The sequence below is a fragment of the Apis laboriosa genome, unplaced genomic scaffold (assembly GCF_014066325.1).
Source record: "Apis laboriosa isolate Shangri-la unplaced genomic scaffold, ASM1406632v1 scaffold13_cov153, whole genome shotgun sequence".
Taxonomy (NCBI): domain Eukaryota; kingdom Metazoa; phylum Arthropoda; class Insecta; order Hymenoptera; family Apidae; genus Apis; species Apis laboriosa.
In genome coordinates this window covers 2,840,473-2,865,338 of record NW_025221370.1, presented here as the reverse complement: position 1 = coordinate 2,865,338, position 24,866 = coordinate 2,840,473, and the positions used below count along the sequence as shown (strand labels likewise).

At 26.0% G+C, this 24,866-nt stretch overlaps 1 protein-coding gene across 6 annotated transcripts; it reads left to right on the top strand.

Moving 5' to 3' along the window:
• On the top strand, positions 1 to 24,866 carry LOC122721030 (chromodomain-helicase-DNA-binding protein 7). Of its 6 annotated transcripts, none has more exons than XM_043948214.1 (24): positions 1 to 326; positions 5,347 to 8,565; positions 8,719 to 9,128; positions 9,221 to 9,571; positions 9,687 to 9,975; positions 10,131 to 10,619; positions 10,882 to 11,106; positions 11,185 to 11,501; positions 11,574 to 12,048; positions 12,122 to 12,486; positions 12,653 to 12,848; positions 13,039 to 13,344; positions 13,422 to 13,707; positions 15,346 to 15,865; positions 15,981 to 16,070; positions 16,848 to 17,039; positions 17,605 to 18,019; positions 18,136 to 18,421; positions 18,610 to 19,859; positions 20,336 to 20,579; positions 20,725 to 21,004; positions 21,078 to 21,222; positions 21,378 to 22,085; positions 22,247 to 24,866. In XM_043948214.1, exons 2-24 carry the CDS (start codon positions 5,452 to 5,454, stop codon positions 24,170 to 24,172), a joined length of 12,879 nt encoding a protein of 4,292 aa, XP_043804149.1. In that variant the 5' UTR covers positions 1 to 326; positions 5,347 to 5,451; the 3' UTR covers positions 24,173 to 24,866. The 6 variants fall into 6 exon arrangements, with proteins under 6 accessions (XP_043804149.1, XP_043804150.1, XP_043804147.1 ...); XM_043948215.1 differs by having other exon boundaries at positions 13,422 to 13,713; positions 18,619 to 19,859; XM_043948212.1 differs by having other exon boundaries at positions 13,422 to 13,713.

Sequence of the window (24,866 nt, the reverse complement as noted above, 5' to 3'; positions counted from 1 at the left end):
CGGTCAATATGTGAAATATTACAAATAGAAATATATATTAGTATTAAAACAATTTAAATTTTATTTTAATTTATCATAGTGATGCTGTAAAATTTAAATTTATATGATTATTTGTAAAACTATCTAAAAAAATTGCAATTTTTGACATATACTGTGCTCCAATCACGGAAGAACCATTATGTTGTGTCAACGTAATCGACGGCAGCACTGACGCCTCTTCAGTAATTAACCAAACAAAATGGACACCAAGATAACGATTAAGCGAACATTCGTGCAGTAGATTTACATGGAATATCCAGAAGAATGGGATTAACGTGTATGCTACAGTGAGTTTTATTTAATTATTGTTAAAAGTTGATCTTTTATAATTGGTCTTCTACTAAGTTTATACAAATTGCATATACGTTTAATTAATTTAACAATATTGAAACTTAATTTTGACACTTCAATCTAGGATAAAATTTTGCGATATTATATTATTTTCATAGATATTCAGTATACGAAATAAAAATATAATATCTTTTTAATATTTAATATTTCTCATTGATCTCTTTGAAGTTTTATATTATAGTTATTTATAAGTGCTGTTTTTTATTTTTATAAAAAAATAATATGATTTCTAAATATTTCATTTCGTATTTTATATTTCATAAATTGTATTTCAATTGTACATTGTACAAATATTTAAATCATAATTAATCTAATTATATTTTACATAATATTTACTTATAATATATATTATTTTATATTATCTTTTTTTGTAAGTAAAAATAGAAAATAATAAAATGCTCAATTATTATGTAGTATATAATACAGTATAATTATATATGTAATTATTAAATATTATTAAGATTATATATGAAATCTTTCTTTTTAATACATTTATATTAATTTTTTGAATTATAGTTTATATTAAATAATTAATAATTTAATCACATCATTAAAAATCTTTTGAAATTGAAAATGAAACAATTTTTTTTTAAATAATAATCTTGAAATTAAAAAATTAATTTTCTATCTATGCATTATAAGGTAAGCATAAGGTTATCTTTTATATATTTTCAATAATATTTTATCAATATAAATAATTTATATACATATCATGGTCAAAATATTAAAAAAACTTTATATATAATTTTTTTATTAAATTTTTCAATTTTTAATTTTTAAAAATGGTACAAATCAATAATTATAATATTTATTATGATTTGTTAAAAATAAAAAATATATATACATTATAAATATATATATATATATTAAAAAACAAAAATAAAAAACTAAAAATTTGAATTTATTTTTCTATAATATTCATTATTAAATTCTATAATGAAATTCATTATTAATCAATTATGTAATTTCATTTTTTTATTATTGAATTTTTTTATCGTATACATATTTATATTAAATTGATAAAAAATTAAATATAATATAATAGTAGATAAAATTATAATTTATTAAAAATATATATACTTATGCATTCAAGTTAATACCTAAAAGACAGGATTGGTTAATCAAATATCCTGCCCTGGTATCCTACTTTATAAGGTAAAATCTGATTGGTTCTCTTTGTGGTATAATTCGGACTCCGCCTTACTACCGCCAATTGCGTTGTGTGTTTTTACCATGATATCAAATACTTACTTTATGTGCTAGGAGTGTAATTCTTGGAAGGTTGCAGCGTTCAATCTCTTTTCTTCTTCATTGTTTTCTGTTTCATTCAATGAATATATATTCGCACAACATTATACTTATACGTATTCATATGCACACATATTCATACTCTATAGCATATATAGAGTGTTATGTATATATTCATGTACACAATGCGTAAATTTTATTGTACTTAATATTTAAAGATAAAAATACAATAGATGTTTTTCTTTTTTTGTAAAAACTTAAAATACAATTATTTTTTAAATGTAAATAAAAAAATATATTTTATTATTATATTTTTTATTTATTTATATTTTATTCTTCATGTAATTTATTTATATTAATTATTTATTTATATTTTATTTATATTAATTCAAATGTAACTGTAAATATAATTTTGAAAATATTTATAATTTTCATTGAATTTTTTTAAATTTATTTTTGTGTATTTTATAATTATAAATTAATTTATAATATCAAAATATTTCTGAGTCTTTAGAATTTTTTTTATAATAAAGAAAAAAATATTTATATAAAAAAATATATATATTATATTCATATAATAATTTTATTAAGATTTCTTTAATAAAAAATTAAAAAGATTAATAATTTACAATAAGAATCATATAAAAATATATATAACTAATATTTTTTTTAAAGATTTTTTTAAATTAATTCAATTTTTATTAGATTTAATATAAATATGTAAAATTTAGTTAAAATATTAGTCAAATAAATAAAAATTAGTTAAATAGTTAAAAATTAGTTAAATTAGTTAAAAAAAATTAGTTAAATAGATAAAATATTAGTTAAATAAAATTATTAAATATTTTGAATTTAATTTAATTTTTCATTTGTTTTATAAATTGTTCATATTTCAATTGTTATTACATTATTATATATAATATATATTAATTTAATCTATTAATTTCTGATAATTTTATTATTTATCATATATAAGTATTTTAATTTAAAATATTGGAAAAATAACAAATATTTTGAAATTATTAAAAAATTATATTTTATTTATAAAAATAAAAAAAAAATTATTACATAATAAAAAAATTACAACAATAATTATTTAGTTGTTTAATATTTAATTATTACAAAAATACTATAACATAAAAAAGATCTGTTATTTAATTATTTTACATTCTAATTTATGTATGTTTTTGTCATACATGTTTTCTTTTTTTCATTATTTCATTATTTCATTAATATTCTCTTCTATTAATAATAAATTGAAAAGATATAAAAATATTTATATTAAAATATAAATATAATTAATGTTAGATATTGCACACGTTTATATTTATTTAATATATTATCAATTTTATTACTTTTATAATGTAATTTTTTTTTAGAATGATAAATTAAAAATTTATCTAATTTAAATATAATACATTTCTTTTTTTCATATATATCACATATGCGTGTGCACGGAGGTTTTTAAGTGGCAAAGAGAGATGCGCGCGCCACCAGGTGGTGCAGTGAGTGAGTGTGCGCGCATGACGTGAAAGGTAGCTGTATAAGTTTCTACAGATGTTACGATTTCTAACTAGTGTGTGTAATGGTCTCCATCGTACAGGACAGGACAGGATGGGATAGGGTAGGATAAGAGAGAAGAGTAGTCCTTCGTTGTGAACTGTACTGAAGGAAAAAAGAGGGGAGGGGGCAGAGATATGTAGAATGATTTGGACCTATAGACACGCTTGCACCTCGACGGTTCGCGCCGCAGCCGCAGCCGCAGCCACCGTCGGTGAAATTCTTATATACGCGCGCGCAAACAAGGGTGGTTTTTCGATAAAACATGAACATATAACTACATCTATTGAATAATATAAATTTTGGGTCACGTTTATACAAAATATACAAAGGAAAAGTGAATTATGTGAAGTGAAGTGACGCTTTGGTGCTTGAATATCGAGCGTCGCGGTGGCCGCTACGAGTTCTCTTGGAAGTCCAAACGGAAATCTCTCACGATAATGGCGTACTTTCCGACGATCCGTGCTTTTTTTTCACAAAGTCGCTTCGATTGCTTTTAGGATTATAGTATACTCGTATTTTATTCTCCGTGTGCTTATTCTATAGATTTAGAGAGAAATTTTCGAGAATAAAAGACGCCTATAATAAAGTGTGAGAACTTTCTATACCTATTTTACGGTTTCTTCTGTTCACCCTTGTAATAATACTTAATGTGAGCATTTTAGTTCATATTTTAATAATAGTAAGAACTTTTTTTTATGTATTTTAGTACCTCTGTCAGTACTTCAGGTTTGTAAAGTGTTTTTTAATTTGTTTTTTTATTTTATGTTTATATGTATTCATCGACATTTAAAAATATTATATTTTAATTTGACTAGTAACGTGCAACAATACCATATTGTTGCTTTTAAAAAAATGTTTATTTTAATGTTTATAATGATTAAAAGTAAGCTTGAATTTTTATAGTCTTTTTCAAGTAATTCTAGAATTTTTTAATAAAGAATTAAATAAATTTTTTCTTATAAATTATATTAATTTTTTAAATTATTTTTTTTTAATTATTTTATTTTATTTTTTTATTTTAATTTTAATTTTAAAACTTATACAATATAATGATAAATAGTTATTTTACTTTCATTTTTATATAACATAGTTATGTTCCATCATTTTTATTAAATTTTAAATTATCTTAAAATTATTTTTAATTTTTTTTGTACATTTTATTTTTATATATTTTATAATATTTTATAATATTTAAATTATAATTATTTTATTTTCCTTTAATGTTAGGTTATGTTAATTTGATCATATTTGATCAAACTTATACAATACAAATTCATATAATATATAAAATATATATTAAAAATTATATAAATGAATTATATGTAATTATATGTAATTTAATGATTTATATATTTAAAAAATTAATATAACAAGTATTGAATTGTAATGATTATGAATTTATGTTAATTATTATAAATAAAGACTTTATTTTGTAAGTCAAGATATTACAAATTTCATAAAATCATATATAGCAAATATTAATCAAAATGTATTCATTGTGTATTTAATTTATATAAATAAAAAGTTAGTTAAAATTATTGAATTTAATTTATATAATTAATATAATTTGTAATAATAATTTATATAATTTGTAAAATACAAATATGAATATTTGATATAATTTAGCATTATATTTTTTATAAAAAAGATAATTATAAATATTTATAAATATACTTGATTGAATATATATAAAATATGTAAGATATAATTATATTAATATTAATTAATATTAATATTAATTATATTAATATTTTAATATTATATATTTGAATTTATAGAATTACCATTCTAGAATTTTTTTTTCTTCATTTATATTTGAAAATATAATTTATATGTATTATATATTAATATATTTTATTATATTATATTTTATTATATTATATTAATATAATATTTTAAGTTTAATCTTTCTCTTTATAAAAATTATATTTGGACATATTCCAAGGGGGAAAGGTTATAGCGATTATGAGAAATTAAGCCATAAGCGTATAGCTTTTTCCCTTTGGCATTTGTTATTGTCATCATTAATATTTGAAATTAAAATTAAAAATTATGTAATTATTATATTAATAAATTGCTTATACATTAAAATTTTTATGAAATTAAAATAAATATTCAATGTAATTCTGATGAAAATTGTTTCAGGCATAAAAGACGTGGATTAACAATGGGCACGTTAATGTCTAAAAGAGAGACTATAAGATATTCTCTTAAGCCTAAGATAGAGGCGAAGAGTCCTGCAGCATAGACATGGACTCGTACGATTTGTTTGGTGAAGATGTTAGTGGCTCGATGCTTGATGCTCTTCCTGACCTCGGGGGGAACGATCATTTTGACCCTGCAGGCACAAGTAATTCTGTGGTAGTATCTAGAGATGGTCCAAACCCTGGTGTTAATGGAGGAGGGAGTTATATTAGTCAATCTTATATATCTCAAGAATCTCCACTTCAAAAATTAACTTCGTTTGGTGGATCCGATTTTGGAAGTTCTAATCAATTACAAAATCCATCACAACGCAATATGTTTAATCAAAATCTTGGTACATTTGATAATGGTGCACCCCAGCGTGCTATGGTGCCAGGAGCATTTCAAAATCAAGCTCGAAATATGGCACCACAACATAGAGGGCCTCATCCTGGTAGTGGAGGACAATATCCTAACTATAATGATAATATGTATTCAATGGAACAACAGCATTCAATGACTAGAGCAAACATGTCTATAGATCCAAGTATGCAAGGTTGGCCAGGTAGTGGAGGTGCTTATCCACAAATGCAGAGACATTATAATCAAATGGCGCAACCTGGCACTTATCGACAACATATACCTCCACAGTATTCTCATCAACAAGATCAAAGTGGAGTGATGAATCAAAAATTACAACAACAACAACATTTTAGTAATCAGCAAAGTATGATAGGAAATATAGGTGTACCACATCAAGCAATGCAACCTGGTGGAACAGGTAGTGTTTATCAACATATGGTTGGACAACAGCAACATTATCAACAAGGAAATTCAGTTACAATGTATCAAACATCTCCTGGATATCCAGGTTTTGCCTCAGCTATCCATCAACAACAGCAACAACAGCAGCAACAACCTCAACAACAACCACAGAGAATGCCACACCATCATCCATCTCATCAAACACATCCTTCTCATCCCCAACAATATCCTCATTCACAACATCCAAATACACAACAGCAACAACAAATAGATTCTCAATATTCTCATCATACAACTTCAATGTTTAATCAACCTCAACATTCTGGACCAACAACACAATTTGGTACAGCTAAACATGCTACAAGTCCACAATATCGTGCAACTTTTCCACAATTATCACCTCAAATGTCACCTAGACCTCAGATGTCACCACGACCACCAGCAGTACAGCAACAAATGTCTCCTAGACCTATTATGTCACCAGCTAAACCTAATACATTATCTCCACATCCACATGTTCAACTGCCACATCAACAATCAAATCAAAGTGGTACAATGTCTGTATCACCTTGTCCTCCAACTTCAATGCAAATGAATCCAACATCACAACAAACTACTCTTCAAGCACTGGAACAAATGGTGATTCCAGGTGTTACTGTATCAAATTCAAATGTTTCAAATCAAGATTATAATCAATTTCAGACACGTCCATCAATTTCACAAGCACCAAATGTTTTACCTCAATCTACCGCACAAAATTCTATGTCACCAATAACAGGTCCTAGAATGCCAATGCCAACCCAGTGGTCACATCAACAACAACAACAACAGCAGCAGCAACAACAACAACAACAACAACAAATAAGGCCAAATGTGAATGAAGATAGAAATGTAGTAGAATCTCAACCTCCAGTATCTGAACAAAACTCATCAATATTTCCAGTAACTGGAACTGAAACTATTCATAGTGTTGCAGAAACTACAGTTAGAGATTCTACAGATTCTGTTCGTAACACAATTGAATCTTCAAAATCAGAGAATGAAACATTACATCAAAATGTTCAAGAACAACAAGATGTGCTTAATCAACAAACTGATACTTTAATACAAAATAATTCACAAAATAATTCACCTTTGGAACATTCATCTGGAAAAATGTCTCAAGAAACTGTACAATCTTTACCAGCTTCTAGTACAAATGGAAATGCTGATTGTTCAAATATTTCAACATTATCGCAACAACAATTAACACAAAATCAAATTCAGATTTCTGTTTCTACTATTGAGAATCAGAATACATGTGATAAAAAACCAAATGATCAACATTTAGAACTGACTTCAATAAATTGTCAAACTAATAATAGTGCAACTTTACAGACTCAACAACCTGCAATTAATAATCAGACACAACAACAGCAGCAGCATAATCAACAACAATCTATTAGTTGTCCACAACAATCAGTACAACAAATTCACATAAATCAATCTCAAGTAGTATCAACACAACAATCTCCAATACCATCTCAACACACATTGCAATCTTCACAATCACAAATGAATCAAGTACAACAACCTCAAACAAATCAACAATCACCTTCTCAATCACAGTTACAACAATTAAATACTCCTCAACAACAAGTATCAGTTACTCAATCTCAACAATCTTCAATATCACAATCACAAATTTCACAATCTCAATTGCAATCCCCATCATCTCAACAAGCTCCAAATTGTATAAATCAAGTTCAATCAACACAACAATCTCAATCACATATAAATTCACAAGTTAATGTAATTCCGCAAAATACTCCATTAGTTTCATCTCAGATGTCACAGATACAACCTCCTTTACAAAATTCAAGCTCTCAGTTGCAAAACCAAACTAATCAAGTTCCATCTACACATCAACAACAGATACCTACAGTTAATCAAAGCAATAATATAGTATTGCCATCTCATCAAACTGCAGTATCAGTGCCAAATTCACAAACTCCTCATCAAGTGCAACAAAATTTCACGGACTATACAAATATCCAAAAAAATAACATTTATTCAAATGAAATATTAGTGGGTTCTGCTCAACAATATCCCTCTAGTGGTGATATCATTAGTGGTAGTACTATGCCAAATATGTATAATATGCCACCAAATCCAACATCAACAGCAGTTACATCTGGTAGCTTTGGTACTTCATGTACTCCAGTTACACATCATCAAGAAAGAGCTGCATTACAACAACAATTGCAAGAATTATATTGTATGCCTCCTGCATCTGAAAATCAAGAAAAAATTGTTTCTATTCAAGAAAAATTACAAGCTTTGCAACAACATGAAACTAATGATCAATGCAATGGTGGTCCACAATGCATATTGCAAAGTCCAATGTTTACAACAACTGTTGTTGATAGTCCACAGGTAAATTATCTTAATACATTTAGCTTTTATTATATATCTTATATGTATTTTTGTTATATTTTTATTATTATATAAAACACATATTAATTTATTTATCATATTTGAATAAAATTTGTTTAATGAATTTATTTTTTTAATTTTTATTATAAATAGGTTTCTAGTACTACTGGTCGTGGTCGTAGTAAAGGCACACCTAGAGCTAAAAAAAGTAGAAAAAAGGCTGATAAAGAGGCTGTTACACCTGTAACAATTACTCAACAGCAGCCAGAACAACCATTATCAGACAATCAAGTAACTCCTGGAGACAGTAGTAATGTTGTTGATAGTGCTGCAGATTCTGAGGATATTAAACCATCTTCTGGTGATATAGAGGAAGAATGGAATAAAGGCAGGAAATCGCGACCTCCTCCTAGAAAACCACGTAAACCGAAAGAACCAAAAGAACCAAAAGAGCCAAAAGAACCAAAAGTTAAAAAAGAACCAAAACCACCAAAGGAAACAAAATCTCCAAAAGCACCAAGAAAGAGAAATAAAGACAAAGATTCAACAAAACGTAATAGAAAGTGAGTTATTTTATAAATATTGTTTCTTAATTCGTATTATTTTTTTTTTTTTTTGATAGTAATTATTTTATTGAACATTTTTATTTTTACAGAAAAACTAATCATTCTGAATCAGCTGATGATGAAATTGCACAAGAAACTGAAGAAACTGCTGTCTCTGATTCAAGTGCAGTTAAAGAATCAGATACAAAATCATCTGAACCGTCCATTCAAAGTGATCAGGAACAAGTACATTCTTCAACTACTGAATTATTAGTAGCAGAAACAAAAGATCAAAATAAACAGAAAGGAGATTCGGAAGATAGTCCAACAGATGAAAAAAAAGAAGAAAATTCAGATGCTGGTACAATTACAGAAACTGCTACACCTAATAAGAAAAAAGCTGCTGCTCGTAAGAGATCAGTTGGAAAAGTTTCATTAGGAAAATCTCCTAGAAGTTCAAAGTATGTTATTTTCAAATATTGAATATTGAAAATAATACAATGTTTTATTTGCTTTTTTTTAAATGTTTTTATTTATTTTCATTATTTTTTCATTATTTTTACAAAATCTTATTAGAAAGCGAAAAAGTCGAATTGCACCTGATTCTGATGGCGAAGAATTAGCCGCAACGCCTCCGCCATCACCAGAAGCTGGAGATGATAATAAAAGGCGTTCTGCAAGAAATACTCATCGTAAGAAATATGTGGACGATGTAATGCTTAGATTTTCAGATGATGATGTACCTCTTCAGGATTCTCAACTTTCTAAAAAAGTAGAGGGTACAAATACTGCAAAACCTGTTTCTGTTAAAAAAGATAATGAAGGTGGGGAAGTTGGACCTAATAAACCTAACTTTGTATATATAGTATGTATCATGAAATATTATCTTTATTATTTATATTATTTATATTTTCATTTATATTTCTTACTATGCTATTTTTTACTTTTATATTATTATAACTATTATAAAAAATTTTAAAAATTAAAATTGTAAAAAGTATTAATTTTTGTATATTATAGAATACAACAGATGAAGATTCTATGGTTGTGCAACATATATTATGTTCTCGCATGGGAAAAAGAGAAATTAAACCTACACTTCCAGAAATGAAAAATGAAACATCTGATGAAAAAAATGAGAATAGTTCATCTGAAATAAAAAATAAGGAAGAAGAAAATGAATCAAAAGAAGAAAATTCTAGAAAAGAATGTGAAACAAATAAGGATGAAAATGATATTAAAAATTCTGACGATAAAAGTATTAATGATAATGTTACAAAAGATAAAAGTAAAAGTGAAGTTATAGAATCGAAACAAGAAAACACTACAATAGATGTTAAACCTCAAATAGTAGAAGTTGAGGAATATTTTGTTAAATATAGAAATTTTTCATATTTACATTGTGAATGGAGAACTGAAGAAGAATTATATAAGGGTGATAAACGAATTCAAGCTAAATTAAAGAGATTTAAACAAAGACAACAACAAAATACTAACATATTTGAAAATGTAATTATTAATTCATAATTAAATAATTCACTTATTTAATATTTTAATATTTTTATCATTTTATTAACTATCTAATTTATTTGAAATATTTTGAAATATGATAATAATTATTAATAATTAATAAAAATTAATATATATATAATTATATATAATTGTTATTAAGTACAAATTGTGTATAATTATATATAATTATTGTTATATAATTGTATATTTAACTATATTAATAATTATATATATATATATATATATTTTATTTTTTTAGACTGAAGATGATCCCTTTAATCCAGATTTTGTAGAAGTAGATAGAGTACTTGATGAGGCAACGCATACCGATCCAACAACTGGAGAAACTTTAAAACATTATTTAGTTAAATGGCGGTCTCTTCAATATGAAGATTCCACTTGGGAATTGGAAGAAGATGTTGATCCAGAAAAGATAGCTCAATTTATAAAATTCAATAAAGTACCTCCTAAAGATCAATGGAAGGTAATACATTGCAAGTACAATGTTAGCATACTTGTATTTAAAAATAATTGTTATGTAAATATTTAATTTTTTATTTAGCCAAAAAAGAAACCAAATGCGTCATCATGGGTAAAATTAGAAGAATCACCAATTTATAAAAATAATAATAGTTTGCGACCATATCAATTAGAAGGTCTTAATTGGTTGCTTTTTTCCTGGTATAATGGACATAATTGTATTCTTGCGGATGAAATGGGTTTAGGAAAAACAATTCAATCCTTAACATTTGTGGATGCAGTATACAAGTATGGAATTCGTGGACCATTTTTAATAATAGCACCACTCTCAACCATTCCAAATTGGCAACGTGAATTCGAAAGTTGGACGGATATGAATGTTGTAGTATATCATGGATCGTAAGTTCAATTTTTGTAGTTTCACATTTGAAAATATAAAATACTTTTTGCTATATAATTTTTTGCTTACAGTGCAGCAAGTCGAACTATGCTTCAAGAGTATGAAGTTTATTATAAAAATGAAAAAGGACAACAAATTAAAGATTTAATCAAATTCAATGTATTGATAACTACATTTGAAATAATTATAACAGATTTTAATGAATTACGAGGATATAATTGGAGATTATGTGTTATAGACGAAGCTCATAGGCTAAAGAATAGAAATTGTAAATTACTTGAAGGTCTCCGTCAATTAAATTTAGAACATAGAGTTCTTTTATCTGGTACACCTTTACAAAATAATGTCAATGAACTTTTTTCATTATTGAACTTTTTGGAACCAGTACAGTTTTCTAGTAGTGAAGCATTCCTTAAAGAATTTGGTAATTTGAGTAGTGAAAGTGAAGTTCATAAATTACAACTTCTTTTGAAGCCAATGATGTTACGCCGACTTAAAGAAGATGTAGAAAAATCGTTAGCTCCAAAAGAAGAAACAGTAGTTGAGGTAATTAGTTTGTTTTTTTATTTGAAAATTAATAAATATATCGTAATAAATTGTTTTATTTTCTATTTTTTAGGTGGAATTAACAAATATACAAAAAAAATATTATCGTGGTATCCTTGAAAGAAACTTTTCTTTTCTTGCAAAGGGAACTACTTCAGCTAACATTCCGAATCTCATGAATACAATGATGGAATTAAGAAAATGCTGTATTCATCCATTCCTACTTAATGGTGCAGAAGATCAAATACAATTGGATTATAAAACTGGTGAAAAAGAAGATTCAGAAGCTTATTATCATGCATTAGTAAATAGTTCTGGAAAAATGGTTTTAATTGATAAATTATTACCGAAACTTAAAGCCAGTGGTCATAGAGTGTTAATATTCAGTCAGATGGTGAAATGTTTAGATCTTTTGGAAGATTATTTATTGTATAAAAAGTAAGCTATTAATCTTTAGTATTTTATTGTAAATATCTTTCTTATTGCAAATTTTTTTTTCTTATTTATTTCAAGAAATATTAATTTCAAAATTTTTTCTATTAAAACTACATTGTTCTAGATAAATAATAAATTTGCATGTATTATTATTAAAATTATTTTTTAGATATCCATATGAAAGAATTGATGGTCGAATTCGAGGAAATTTAAGACAAGCTGCAATTGATCGTTATAGTAAACCTGATTCTGATAGATTTGTATTTCTTCTTTGTACCAAAGCAGGTGGTCTTGGAATTAATCTTACAGCAGCAGATACCGTTATTATATATGATAGCGATTGGAATCCACAAAATGATTTACAGGTTTTGAATTTAATACTATTTAGAGAATTTTTCAATTTAATAAAATTATTTAATTTTTATGAATTTTTGAATAATTTTAATATTAAAATTATGTAATATAATAATCAAAAATATTTTATCTATTATTAAATTGCAAATACGTAAATTTATAATTAAATATTTTTTTATTAAAATAAACATTTATATATAGGCTCAAGCTCGATGTCATAGAATTGGCCAACAGAAAATGGTGAAAGTATATCGATTACTTTGCCGAAATACTTATGAAAGGGAAATGTTTGATAAAGCTTCTTTGAAACTTGGATTAGATAAAGCAATTCTACAATCTATGAATACAAGCCAAGGAGGTAAAGATCCAAACAATAAGCAATTAACCAAAAAGGAGATAGAAGATTTATTAAAAAAAGGTGCTTATGGTGCTATTATGGATGATGATAATGCCGGAGATAAATTTTGTGAGGAAGATATAGAACAGATACTTGAACGAAGAACACAAGTAAATTAGATTTGTTTTATTAGTTAAAAATATTTTAATTTTATTTATTGATGTTAAATTATATTTCAATTTTATAGATTATTACAATAGAAGCAGAAAAAGGATCGACATTTTCAAAAGCTAGCTTTGCATGTTCATCTAATAGATCAGATATAAATATTGACGATCCAGATTTTTGGAAAAAATGGGCAAAGAAAGCTGAGATTGATACAACAGAAAAAAAAGAAGAGGATGAATTAGTAATATCAGAACCAAGACGGAGAACGCAAATTAAACGATACGGCCATGATGAATCTGTTGTTATGTCAGATCTTGATAGTTCTGATGATAATAGCGACGATGAAACAAGTAGTGGGTTAACAGGTAGAGGTATGTTCATTCTTAATGCATGTTAAAAGACAATATCGTTTTTTAGCTTCATCAAATTACATGGAATGGATTAATATCCTGCTATAATTACAAAGGTATTGAGTCATATTTAAATATTTTGTTTTAAATATTTAAAGAGAGAAATTTTACTAAAATAGTTTAATACGCTCTTATTTTTATATTTGTAAAGATTTTTGAGTTTTTCTAGAAATAGTAGAACATTATAATAATAAAATATACATACACATACAAATATAAATGTTTAAATTATTAAACATTAATTTAATAATTAGTAAAATTTAATAATTACTAAAATTGTTTGTATATATTATTATAAATGTATGATTTATTTTCAATAATTATATAAAAATATTTTCTTATATTAAAATTATTTTTCAGCAAATTAAAATAAAAACGTGACAATTTTTATTATATACATTAAATTAATTCTTTATATTGTTTTTGTTTTTGTAATGTTGATATAAATAATTTTATAAGATATTAAGAAAAAACATAATTTTCAAATCTTTTTTTTTATTATTTTTAATTATTACACATAATCACATGCATGTGCATCTAAAATATTAATAAATGTTAAATAATAATATTAGTATTATTATAATAATATTTAAATTATAAATGTTTATAGCATTTTTCTGTTCTATTATTATTTTATTCTATTGATATTAAAAATTAAATTAAAATTATACAGGATGCAGCAAAATTTGTAATAAAAGAGATAGACTTTATATAAGAATAAGTTAAAATTTCATTAATAAGAAATATTTATTATTAACTTATTTATTTAAAAAAAAAAAAAAATTTGTGAAACTCATTTATTTTAATAGATAATTTTGTTTAATTTATTGATAGAATTTTTTTTAAATACATAATTATTCTTTTAATTTTAATTATTGGATTTTTTTAAATATTATTTCAATTTAAAAAATTGATGAAGATCTTAAAATTTTGAAAAATATAAGTGAATGATAGAAATGATAGAAATATTCTAATGATGCAATATAATTCCAATTTATATAATATATAATTCCAATGAATTATATATTCAAAAATTAAAAATTAAATTATTATTTATTGAATTAGTGAATTTACAGTTATGTCTCATCCTGTATATATTATTTTATATTTATGCATAATATATATTTTAGTTTTACAGAACTTTTCATTATAATATAAATTTTATAATGCATGTCAAATATTTCTATATTTCATAATTTATATGATATTTATAAATTAAAATCATAAAATATAAGTAATATAAATTATTGCAATGATAATTTAATACAGTTTCATTGATTAAATAATATAATTTTATTATTTAATGTTTGTTTATAATTTGTTTTATTGTATTAATTATTAAAATAATGGATAAAAAAAATTTTATAATATTTATGAATAAGTTCGATTTTTAATTTATTATTATAATTTATTTTTTTTTTTTGCGTTTTATTTATGATTTTCTTTGCTTCTTTATTATATTTTTTATTTATATTATTTATATATTGTGAAAAATCAAATTTATTTATATTTATTATATATATATATATTTTATGTTATATAACATTATAAGATTATAATATGAAATATAATAATATTTTCTTTATCATTAAGGTAAAAAACGAAGAGATAAATTTGGTAAGAAGACACGGAAATTCTGTGATGAGTATGTTCCACGAGAAGGTGAAGTAGTATATGGAAGTTGGGCACGAAGCGAATGCTTTAAGGTAGAGCGAGGCTTACTTACATTTGGATGGGGTCGATGGGAAGAAATTCTTCAACATAGCCAATTTCGTCGAGGATGGCGTGAAGTTGATGTAGAAGATTGTGCACGAGTCATTTTACTCTATTGTCTTCGTTACTATCGTGGCGATGAAAAAATTCGTAACTTTATTTGTGATCTTATTACACCTGTAGAAAATGGAGAAAAGATCAAAACTGTATGTGTTAACACTAGTGGACGAAATAATAGACAAAAGAAAAAAGGACGAGTCAGAGAAGGTAGAGAAACTCGTGGATCAATAATCAATGGAGGTCCAAATGATCCTAATCATTGGAGTAATGCTGAAAAATATGATGGAGATATATTTCTTGAAAGTAATTATAGAAAACACTTGAGTCGTCATGCAAATAAGTACGTATTTGAACAATATTTTAAATTATAAAGTCTTTTTTAAAAAGATATTTATATTCGAATATATTGTTTAGTTTTATTAAAATATAGTAAATAATTTTTGTATTGTATACAGAGTACTGTTACGTGTCCGAATGCTTTATTATATCAAACACGAGATTATTGGAGATTTAGTTCAGCATATATCTGATGGAGTTCATGTCAGGTTAGTGATTTTATATATGTGTATATATATATATATATATATATATATATATATCTGCGCATATGCGTATGTATATATAAATATATATATATATATATATGTATATATGTATACATATATATACTCATATACATATGTATATATATATATATTTATGTACATATATATATATATTTATTTTCAAACCTTCATTATTTTTTACTTTCTACTACTATCATAGAATATTATGCACTTACTTACACGCTTATACGGTGCTTTATAGTTGCATGTGCAATGTATTTGTTTATTCTGGGAGCTGTAATTGTATGAGGAATGCTCATAGAGCTAAACCATGTTTATTTTATAAATAGCTATTAATCGCTGATCCTATATTACTAATATAAAATTTTCCCGTCCTATTTTATAAACATGTATATGAATATATACACGATTTTTAAATTACTGTGAACACTTTGTACGGCTTACTATGGTCAAAGATGGTCAACTCAACAATTTCATGGTAAGAAACAGCTATAAAGCAGTGCACTGTATTAAAGGGGCAAATAGTACAGGAAGTTTAAAGTTTATTTATGTCTATACTTAAATAAAAACAAAAGGAATAAGAAAAATATATGAATAATAATTAAATATTATTTAATATAATATGCCTCTTTTCTTTAATTTTATTTAATAATATAAATATTGTAATTTGTTATTTTTTAAAATTTATTAAAAAACTTTTAATATCTAAACAATTGGCACATAAATTGGCAAATTGTAAATGAAACCGCCCTACAGTGCGTTGCGGATAAACCCTCCACAGTTGACGGAACGACCAGCGAAATGGTGGGACTCTCAAGCAGACAAATCCTTAATAGTTGGCTGCTACAAACACGGCTACGAGAATTACGACCAGATGAGGATTGATCCCGCGCTTTCTTTCATTACAAGCTGCCCTCCCCCTTCCCAGACTCAGACCACACAAAATAAGTAAGTAATTACTCTTTTTACATCGTTTTTTTTTATATCTATGTGCCACTGCTGTTTTATTCTAACATATGGCTTGCATGTTATTTAAATTTGCTTAAGATAATGCCTCTGCTAGAATTAGTATAAATTTTCCTTTTCATTTCATTCATATTTTTATTCGTACCTTAACAGTGAAGAAATTTTGTATTTTTACTGTTTTAAAATATTACTTTCTACTAGCTTTTATTTACAGTGGAGAAGGATGATGCATATAATATACCAATATGCAATGATCTGTTTCTTATAAGCAATTAAATATATTATATATATTTAATAATTTTTATTTATAACGTAATTTTTTAGTGCAACATTTTAAAATGGTAAACATGGAAATTTTTTTTTTTTTGATATTGTACAACTTTAAATTATAGCTTCAAAATAATTATTACATTTATGATTGGTTAAGTATATGTATGTTTATACAATTAAATATATATTAGAAATATTGTTTGTTAATATTAAAAATATACTATATAAAATATATAAAATAAAATTAAGTTTAATTTAAGATATTTAAAAATTTCAGCAGTAGCAGCAGAGATGATACTAGTTTAGAAAATGATATCGAAGATGCTGAATCTCTTGGAATAATAAAAGATTCGAAAGATTCTGATAAATTTAATCGAGAAACACCTAATGATTCACCTGCTTTACCTAATAAGGCAGATACACCTGGACCTGAACCTAGTAGTAGTCATGAAGGAAATGATGGCGTATTAGATGATGAAAAGACTTGGCCTTCTGTGGTTGATCTTAATACTCGTTTACGTCGAGTAATTTCTTCTTATCAGCGTAGCGTAAAGAAGGAGGATGTAAAAATATTACAAAAATCAAAATCAGGAATAGAAAGTGATACAACTGTAAATCATGCTACTTCAATAAATGAACCACCTTTAAATATGCAAGGATGGGATTTACAGCAACTTGCTATGTATCTTTTGGTAAATTATCATATTTAAAAAATAATAATTATCTAATAAAAAGTATAATAATAATGAAATAATGAATAACGAATAATGAATAATTATATTATTCTTTTTTATTTTATTTTATGTAGAAGATGGAAAGAAGAGAAAAAATGGAAGCTATGATAAAAGAAAGAGAACGAACTCGTATTGAAGAACAAAAGACTAAATGGTCACGTCGTGAGGAAAGTGAATTTTTACGAGTTGTATCAACATATGGTGTTAATTATGATAGAAAGAAAGCTCAATATGATTGGACTAAATTTAAGAGTATAGCTAGATTTGATAAGAAAACTGATAATGATCTTACAGATTATTATATGTCTTTTAGAGCAATGTGTAAAAAAGTATGTAATGCAAAATTGAATGACGAAGATGGTATGTTTATAATTATATTTATATATAATTAAAAATTCATTATAATTATATATAATCAAAATCTCAATTCCATATCATATATATTTATATAGTAAATATAATTTTAAAATATATCTTGTTTGAGAATACGCAATTGTTTGATATTTAATATACATATCAAAATACTAAATGTGATATATATATCTCAGATTTTTCAGATGTTCCTGTTGATCATCTTAGTCCTGCAAAAGCACGACAAATACTAGATCGAGTAGATCTTCTAAGCAAAATTCGCGAAGAAATTTTATCTCATCCACATTTGGAAGAAAGACTTTCATTGTGTCAACCATCAGGTGATACACCTGATTGGTGGCAACCTGGAAAACACGATAAAGAATTATTACTTGGAGCTGCGAAACATGGTTTAGGAAGAACTGACATAACTATTTTAAATGATCCTGATTTCTCATTTCATAAACTCTTAAATAAAAATATATACAGTAATATTCAAACATCTAAAGTTGCAGATAAATCTGAAAAAGCAATTAAAATTGAAAATAGAGAAGATATATTAAAATTTGATAAAGATGAAATACTTGTAAAATTGGAAAAAGGTGAAGGTACTTTGAAAATTGAAAAAGTAGGTGCAAAGAAAGATAAAGATATAAGTACTATAGATAAACGATCAGAACACATGGATTTAGAAAAAAGTCAAGTAGAATTAACTATTATAAAAGCTGAAAATAAAATTGAAGAAAAACCTATTAGTAATGCATTAACTATTACAACTGTTGCAAAAAATATGCCATCAGATAAGGAATACATTACGAAAATAAAAAGTGAAGAAAAAAATGAAGTAGTGATAGAATCAATAAAAGGTGAAATTTTTAAAACTGATCAAGTAACAGGAATTAATAAAACAGATGAAGGAAAAATAAGTAATATAACAACGAATATTGAAGAAATGACATCTGTAAAAATAGAGAAAGAGAATCAAAATAAAGAAAAAGAAATTTTAGCAGAAATTGATAAAGATATTCAAGAAGAAAAACCAAAAGAATCTCAAATTCAAGAAATAAATGAAAAAAATTTAGAACAAAAAGATTCTATAGAAATAGTAGAAAAATCGATTGAAAATAATGAAAATATCACGTCTGAAAATGATAAAGCTAATGTAAAAATAGATGTTCCAATTATTAAGGAAGAAATAGAAATACAAGAAAGTAAACTAATAGATACATGCAAAGATAAGGCAAAAGTATGCAAACTTGAAGATAAATGTAATGTTCAAGCAGCAGAACTTAAAGCAATGTTTCCTGATTTGGAAGTTATTCAACCATTGTCACGATTAACCCAAATTGATACATTTGTTCTCCGTGACAAACCAATAGATTATAATGAACCGACGGTTGTGCAACTGCTATCACATAATAGTAATAATGCTATTAAATGGCCAAAGGTAAATTAAATCTCATAATATTTTTATAATATTTTTATCTATATTGTTCATAATGATTTTCTGAATTATAAAACATATATTATATCAAAATTACTAAAAATGTATTCCAAATATATTATAAATATATAATAATATTTTATAAATGTATAAATATATTAAAACTAAAAAAATTGAAAAATATAGATTTATCTGAATTTAATTCATCTTCAATAGTTTTATATATATATTAAAATCCATTCAAAAATAAAAAATTATATAATATATAATTAATATATAATTATATAATTATATAATAATTTAAAATATTTAAAAAGGAAAATTCATTCACAATGTAAAAAAAATTTATAATGTAGTTTGTAAATAGTTATATAAATAGTATAAACAAGTTTATACTATTTTACATAAAATACATTTATTTATATCATTTTATCATATTGCTATATATAATATTTTTTTTCTTTCTTAAAATTTTTTAGGAGCATGCAATTGAAGCTCGTTTGATGCATATTGTACATGCAATTGAGCATAAAGAATGGCCTGTATCTATAAATTTTAGCGCTGGTGATGAATCAGATGTAACTTCAAGTGAAAAAGAATGTTCAGAAGTGATAACTATTACTACAGATCATGGAATATCACGTAATACAACAAGTGGAAATAATATTTCGCAATCTAAAAAACGTAAAAGACATATTGCAATTGATGTAGAAACTGAAAGAGGTAAAATTATATAATAACAATTCAGTTTATAAATATAATTTCTATTATTCTGTTTTACTATTCTATTTTAATAAATTATAATTTATTTTGATTATATTAAATTCTTTATAAAAAAAAATTTATTAATATTATTTTTTTATTTTAGCTAAACTTCATGCATTATTGAACAGTAGTAACCATACAGTTACGCAATCATCTGCAACTTTAAGTAAACCTGCTGTATTGTCTGGATCTAATACATGGGAAATAAATGATGAATCACAATCAGAAGAATCGAGACGCTCGACGCCGGTTCAACCACCTCCAGCGCATCAACAAACACGAACACCAAATATACCTTTTGATTTAAAATATACAGTTCCTGGAAAACCGACTGTAATTCCTGGAACTTCTAGTACTTTAACTCCTATAGATTTATCTGCTGGGTGATTTAATTTTTCATTTAATTAGTATTACGTATATATTTAATTGTTTATTCAAATAATATTCAAATTTTAGATATCCAAAAACAAACACGGATAATAATAAAGATATTATGAATGAGGTTCAAGACTTTTCAATGCCAAATAAAAATAAACAAATTAGTAGTAATAAAGGGAAATTAGATAGTATGTTAGACAAATTAATGAAAAGAAAGAATTGTGTATGTATAAGTAGAAATTATTTATTTATTTATTTATAGAATATTATAATATTATATATATTATGTTATATATGTTATATAATATATATAATATTATATATATTATGTTATATATATATTTATGAATAACAATTAAAAATTTATTTTATTATTAGCCTACAGATGAACCAATAATTGGAAAAGAGAAAAAACGGAGAAAACTTGATGAAATTGTGCTAGGATTAAGTGCAGCAAAAGAACAACAAAGTAGTCACTATCCTGAACATAGTAAAAAAAGTACAATTACACCAAATGTAACTGTTACTCCAACTTCAGCACCAATAGGGCTTCCAAATCCTCCAACAAGTACTCAAAAACCATTTTCCATTACTGTGACTTCAATTCCTTCTTCACGAGCATCTTCTTCAAATTCTACTTCTGGATTACCACCTCCATCTTTACATTCACATAAAGATAGCTTTTCTGCTTTACTTGTGCAAGCAGATCAACAAAATCGAGAATTTAAAAAACAGCAACAACATCAACAACAATCTCAACAACAGCAGCAACAACAACAACAGCAACAACCAAATTTTAATTCAACCCATTCATCTTCAACAAGTGCTCATAAGAAAAGTTATGAAGCAATGATCGCGGATATTAATAAAGTTGCTGAATATTCTTCTAAAATTGGATCATATTCTCATGAAGCTAAAGTGAATAAATGGTTAGCTGAACAAACTGCTATGTCTGAACAATTAGGTGCAGAATATTTAAATGCACCTAGACGACGACGACCACGTGTTGATCCATCTTTATTAGATTGGAAAAAATTGACTGGTGAAGAAAATGTTGCTGTGATTAACAGATTAACAGGCAAAAAGGTTTAAATATAAAATTTTATAAAACTTTATAAAAATTATATAACTTTTTTATTATTTATACATTATTATTATTTCATTTTATATTATATGTGTATATAATATTTTATAATATGAATGTATCTATATGTATATTTTTATATTTATATTTATATTTATTTTAGGTTACGGGTAGTAAAGCACCGCAATTAAAACGATTAGGTCAATGGTTGATTGAAAATCCAATGTTTGATGTTGATCCAAAATGGGCTGAACTGGTGAAAGAACGTGGAAATCTCCCACATGATTTACAAAAAAGATTATCCGGAAATGATAGAAATTATGTTAATAAGGGCAAGAGCCCAGGAAGACCACCTATGATGCCAAGTCCTACTAGTCAACAATCTGCAAATCAAGCTAATTTAGCAGCTACATCAATGGCTTCAGGTTTAAATTTTCCTTCGCTCGGTAATTTAAATAATTCTCTTTTGTCTGGTCTTTCTCTTGGCAATTTTGATCCGAAGAATAATCCTCTTTTAATGCCATTTGGTGGTTTACCTAATCTGGGTGCATTAAGCGGACTGGGCAATCTTAGTAACTTAAGTAATATGAGTTTAACAAATTCTTTATTCGCAAATCTTGCTGGTCTTGGTTTACCATCTTTAGCAGGTATGGAAGCTGCATTGGGTGCAACAGCAACTAGCACAACAGCTGAAACCAATCCTGTTGTTAGTTCTGTCAGCAGCAAGAATACAGGTTCAACTAATATTACTAGTGCTAGTAAATCATCTCGTAGTAAATTGGATCCTCCTACAAGTAAATCTTCGGTGCCTTCAACTTCATCAGCATCGTCTACAATATCAACAACGACACCATTTCCCTTCTTTTTCCCAAACCCTAGTCTTTTATATACACCATTGGGTTTGGGTGGTTTAAATCCATTTTCAATGCAACCGGGTGGAGTATCATCGGCCTATGAAAGTCTTGCTCAATGTGGGCTATTAAATCCATCCACTTCGAGTGCTTCAACAATTCGTAAATCTACATCTTCTACGAATAATTCGAGGCAACGTGATACAATTACCGAATCAACGACTAAACGAAAAGATGCAGAGAAGAAATCTAGGTATACTATCGATCCTACAATAACATTACAGCAGTATACGGATATGACTTTACATAATGAAGAAAGACGTAGACTAGAATCAGAAAAACGGGAAACCGTGGAACAGAATGATGTGGCAGATCTTTCTGAAAGACGTACTGAAAGGAAAAACAAAGAACAAGAGATGAAAGAAGCTCTGGAACATTTAAGTAGAACTAGTGCAGAACTTTTAACAAGAAATCTAGAAGATCAACAACGATTGAATGACAAAAGAAGTCGTAATGATCATAATCAAAGTTTAGAACAACAAACATCAAATATGCTTGAGGTAACTCTTGAACCTGTTAATAAGAAGCCAAGAATCGAAATTGAAGTTAACACACGACCTGCAACAACTGCCGTAACAACTACTGTAACTTCAGATATAACAACAATTGAAGAACAAGGCACGCGTTCATCAAATACAACAATTAAACAAAGTTCTATAGAAGAAATTAATGCATATAATGAAACATCTTTGAACACTAATAAAAAAGAAGTAGATGAAATAACTGCTGCAGTAACAAGTATTTCAACTACAGTTACAATTGCAGTTGCACCTACTGCCACACCTACATCTACACCTACACATACACCAACGCCTATATGTACGCCTACATCTACGCCTACATCTACACCTATATCTACACCCACACCATTGTCCATAACTACACCTACATCTACAACATCGATGTCAACGGTTTTAGAAGATGCAATTGCATCACAACAAAGTACTACTAATATTAAAAGTGACTCATCGAAGCTTTCATCAGAAATGGAAGAAGATAATAAAGGTACTAAAGGGAAAAAAGCACGAAGTGGAAAACGATTAAGTGTAGAACCTCCTCCAGAACGAAAAAATCTTCGTTCTAGTGCTGGAAGACAAGCGAGAGCAGCGGCAGAACGACAAGCAAGAATGGAAGGTGAACTGCAATCAGATCAACAAGAAACTCACACAAACGAGTGAAGTGAATTTTTTAAGTGAGTTCTAAATAATACTAGTGTTAATGATCAAATCTTCCGTTGTTGCGATTACTTTTCTGCAAATTTCTGCAGTATTCGCACAACGATTCACAAAAAGTTATCGATTCATAAACATTTATATGAATGAATCAATAAAACAATTCTTAATTAAATAGAGCACAAGTGCATTCAAAGAACTTGAAAAAAAGAAAGAGAAACATTTGTAGAATTTGATTTTTCCAGTTTATATGGAAATAATGGGATAAATACAAGTAAACCATGTACACATTACCATTGCTATCATTGTGAATGTATAACATTGAAGCTGTTAAGTACGAAGGCTGGCAATAGTATTTTATCATTCGATATATTGTGTGGTAATTAACTTTTAATTATATAACATTACGATAACAAAGTATAATTTTGTTAAATTTATTATTCTTTATGATCTTTATTGGTTTTGACGAGGGACTGTTTTATATAACTGCTATCTCACTATTGCGTAGATGCGCAACAGTTTGCGGATCATTCAAACATAAGATATAATCATAATGTAGTAAAGTAAATCTAGTAATAACTTAATAAAAAACAGTGTAAATATTATATACATTATGCCTAGAAATTATAAGTGATTGTGTACTTGGAGAAATGTATATAACACAGTGTACTTTTAATTACATTAGGTGATACAATAAACA

Bases quoted from the DNA above. Each gene is read 5' to 3' on its own strand.
- LOC122721030 (XM_043948212.1), top strand. From the start codon at position 5,452: ATGGACTCGTACGATTTGTTTGGTGAAGATGTTAGTGGCTCGATGCTT. The intron at 9,129-9,220 runs GTGAGTTATTTT...TTATTTTTACAG, and splicing joins TCAACAAAACGTAATAGAAA to AAAAACTAATCATTCTGAAT. The intron at 18,020-18,135 runs GTAAATTATCAT...TATTTTATGTAG, and splicing joins AACTTGCTATGTATCTTTTG to AAGATGGAAAGAAGAGAAAA.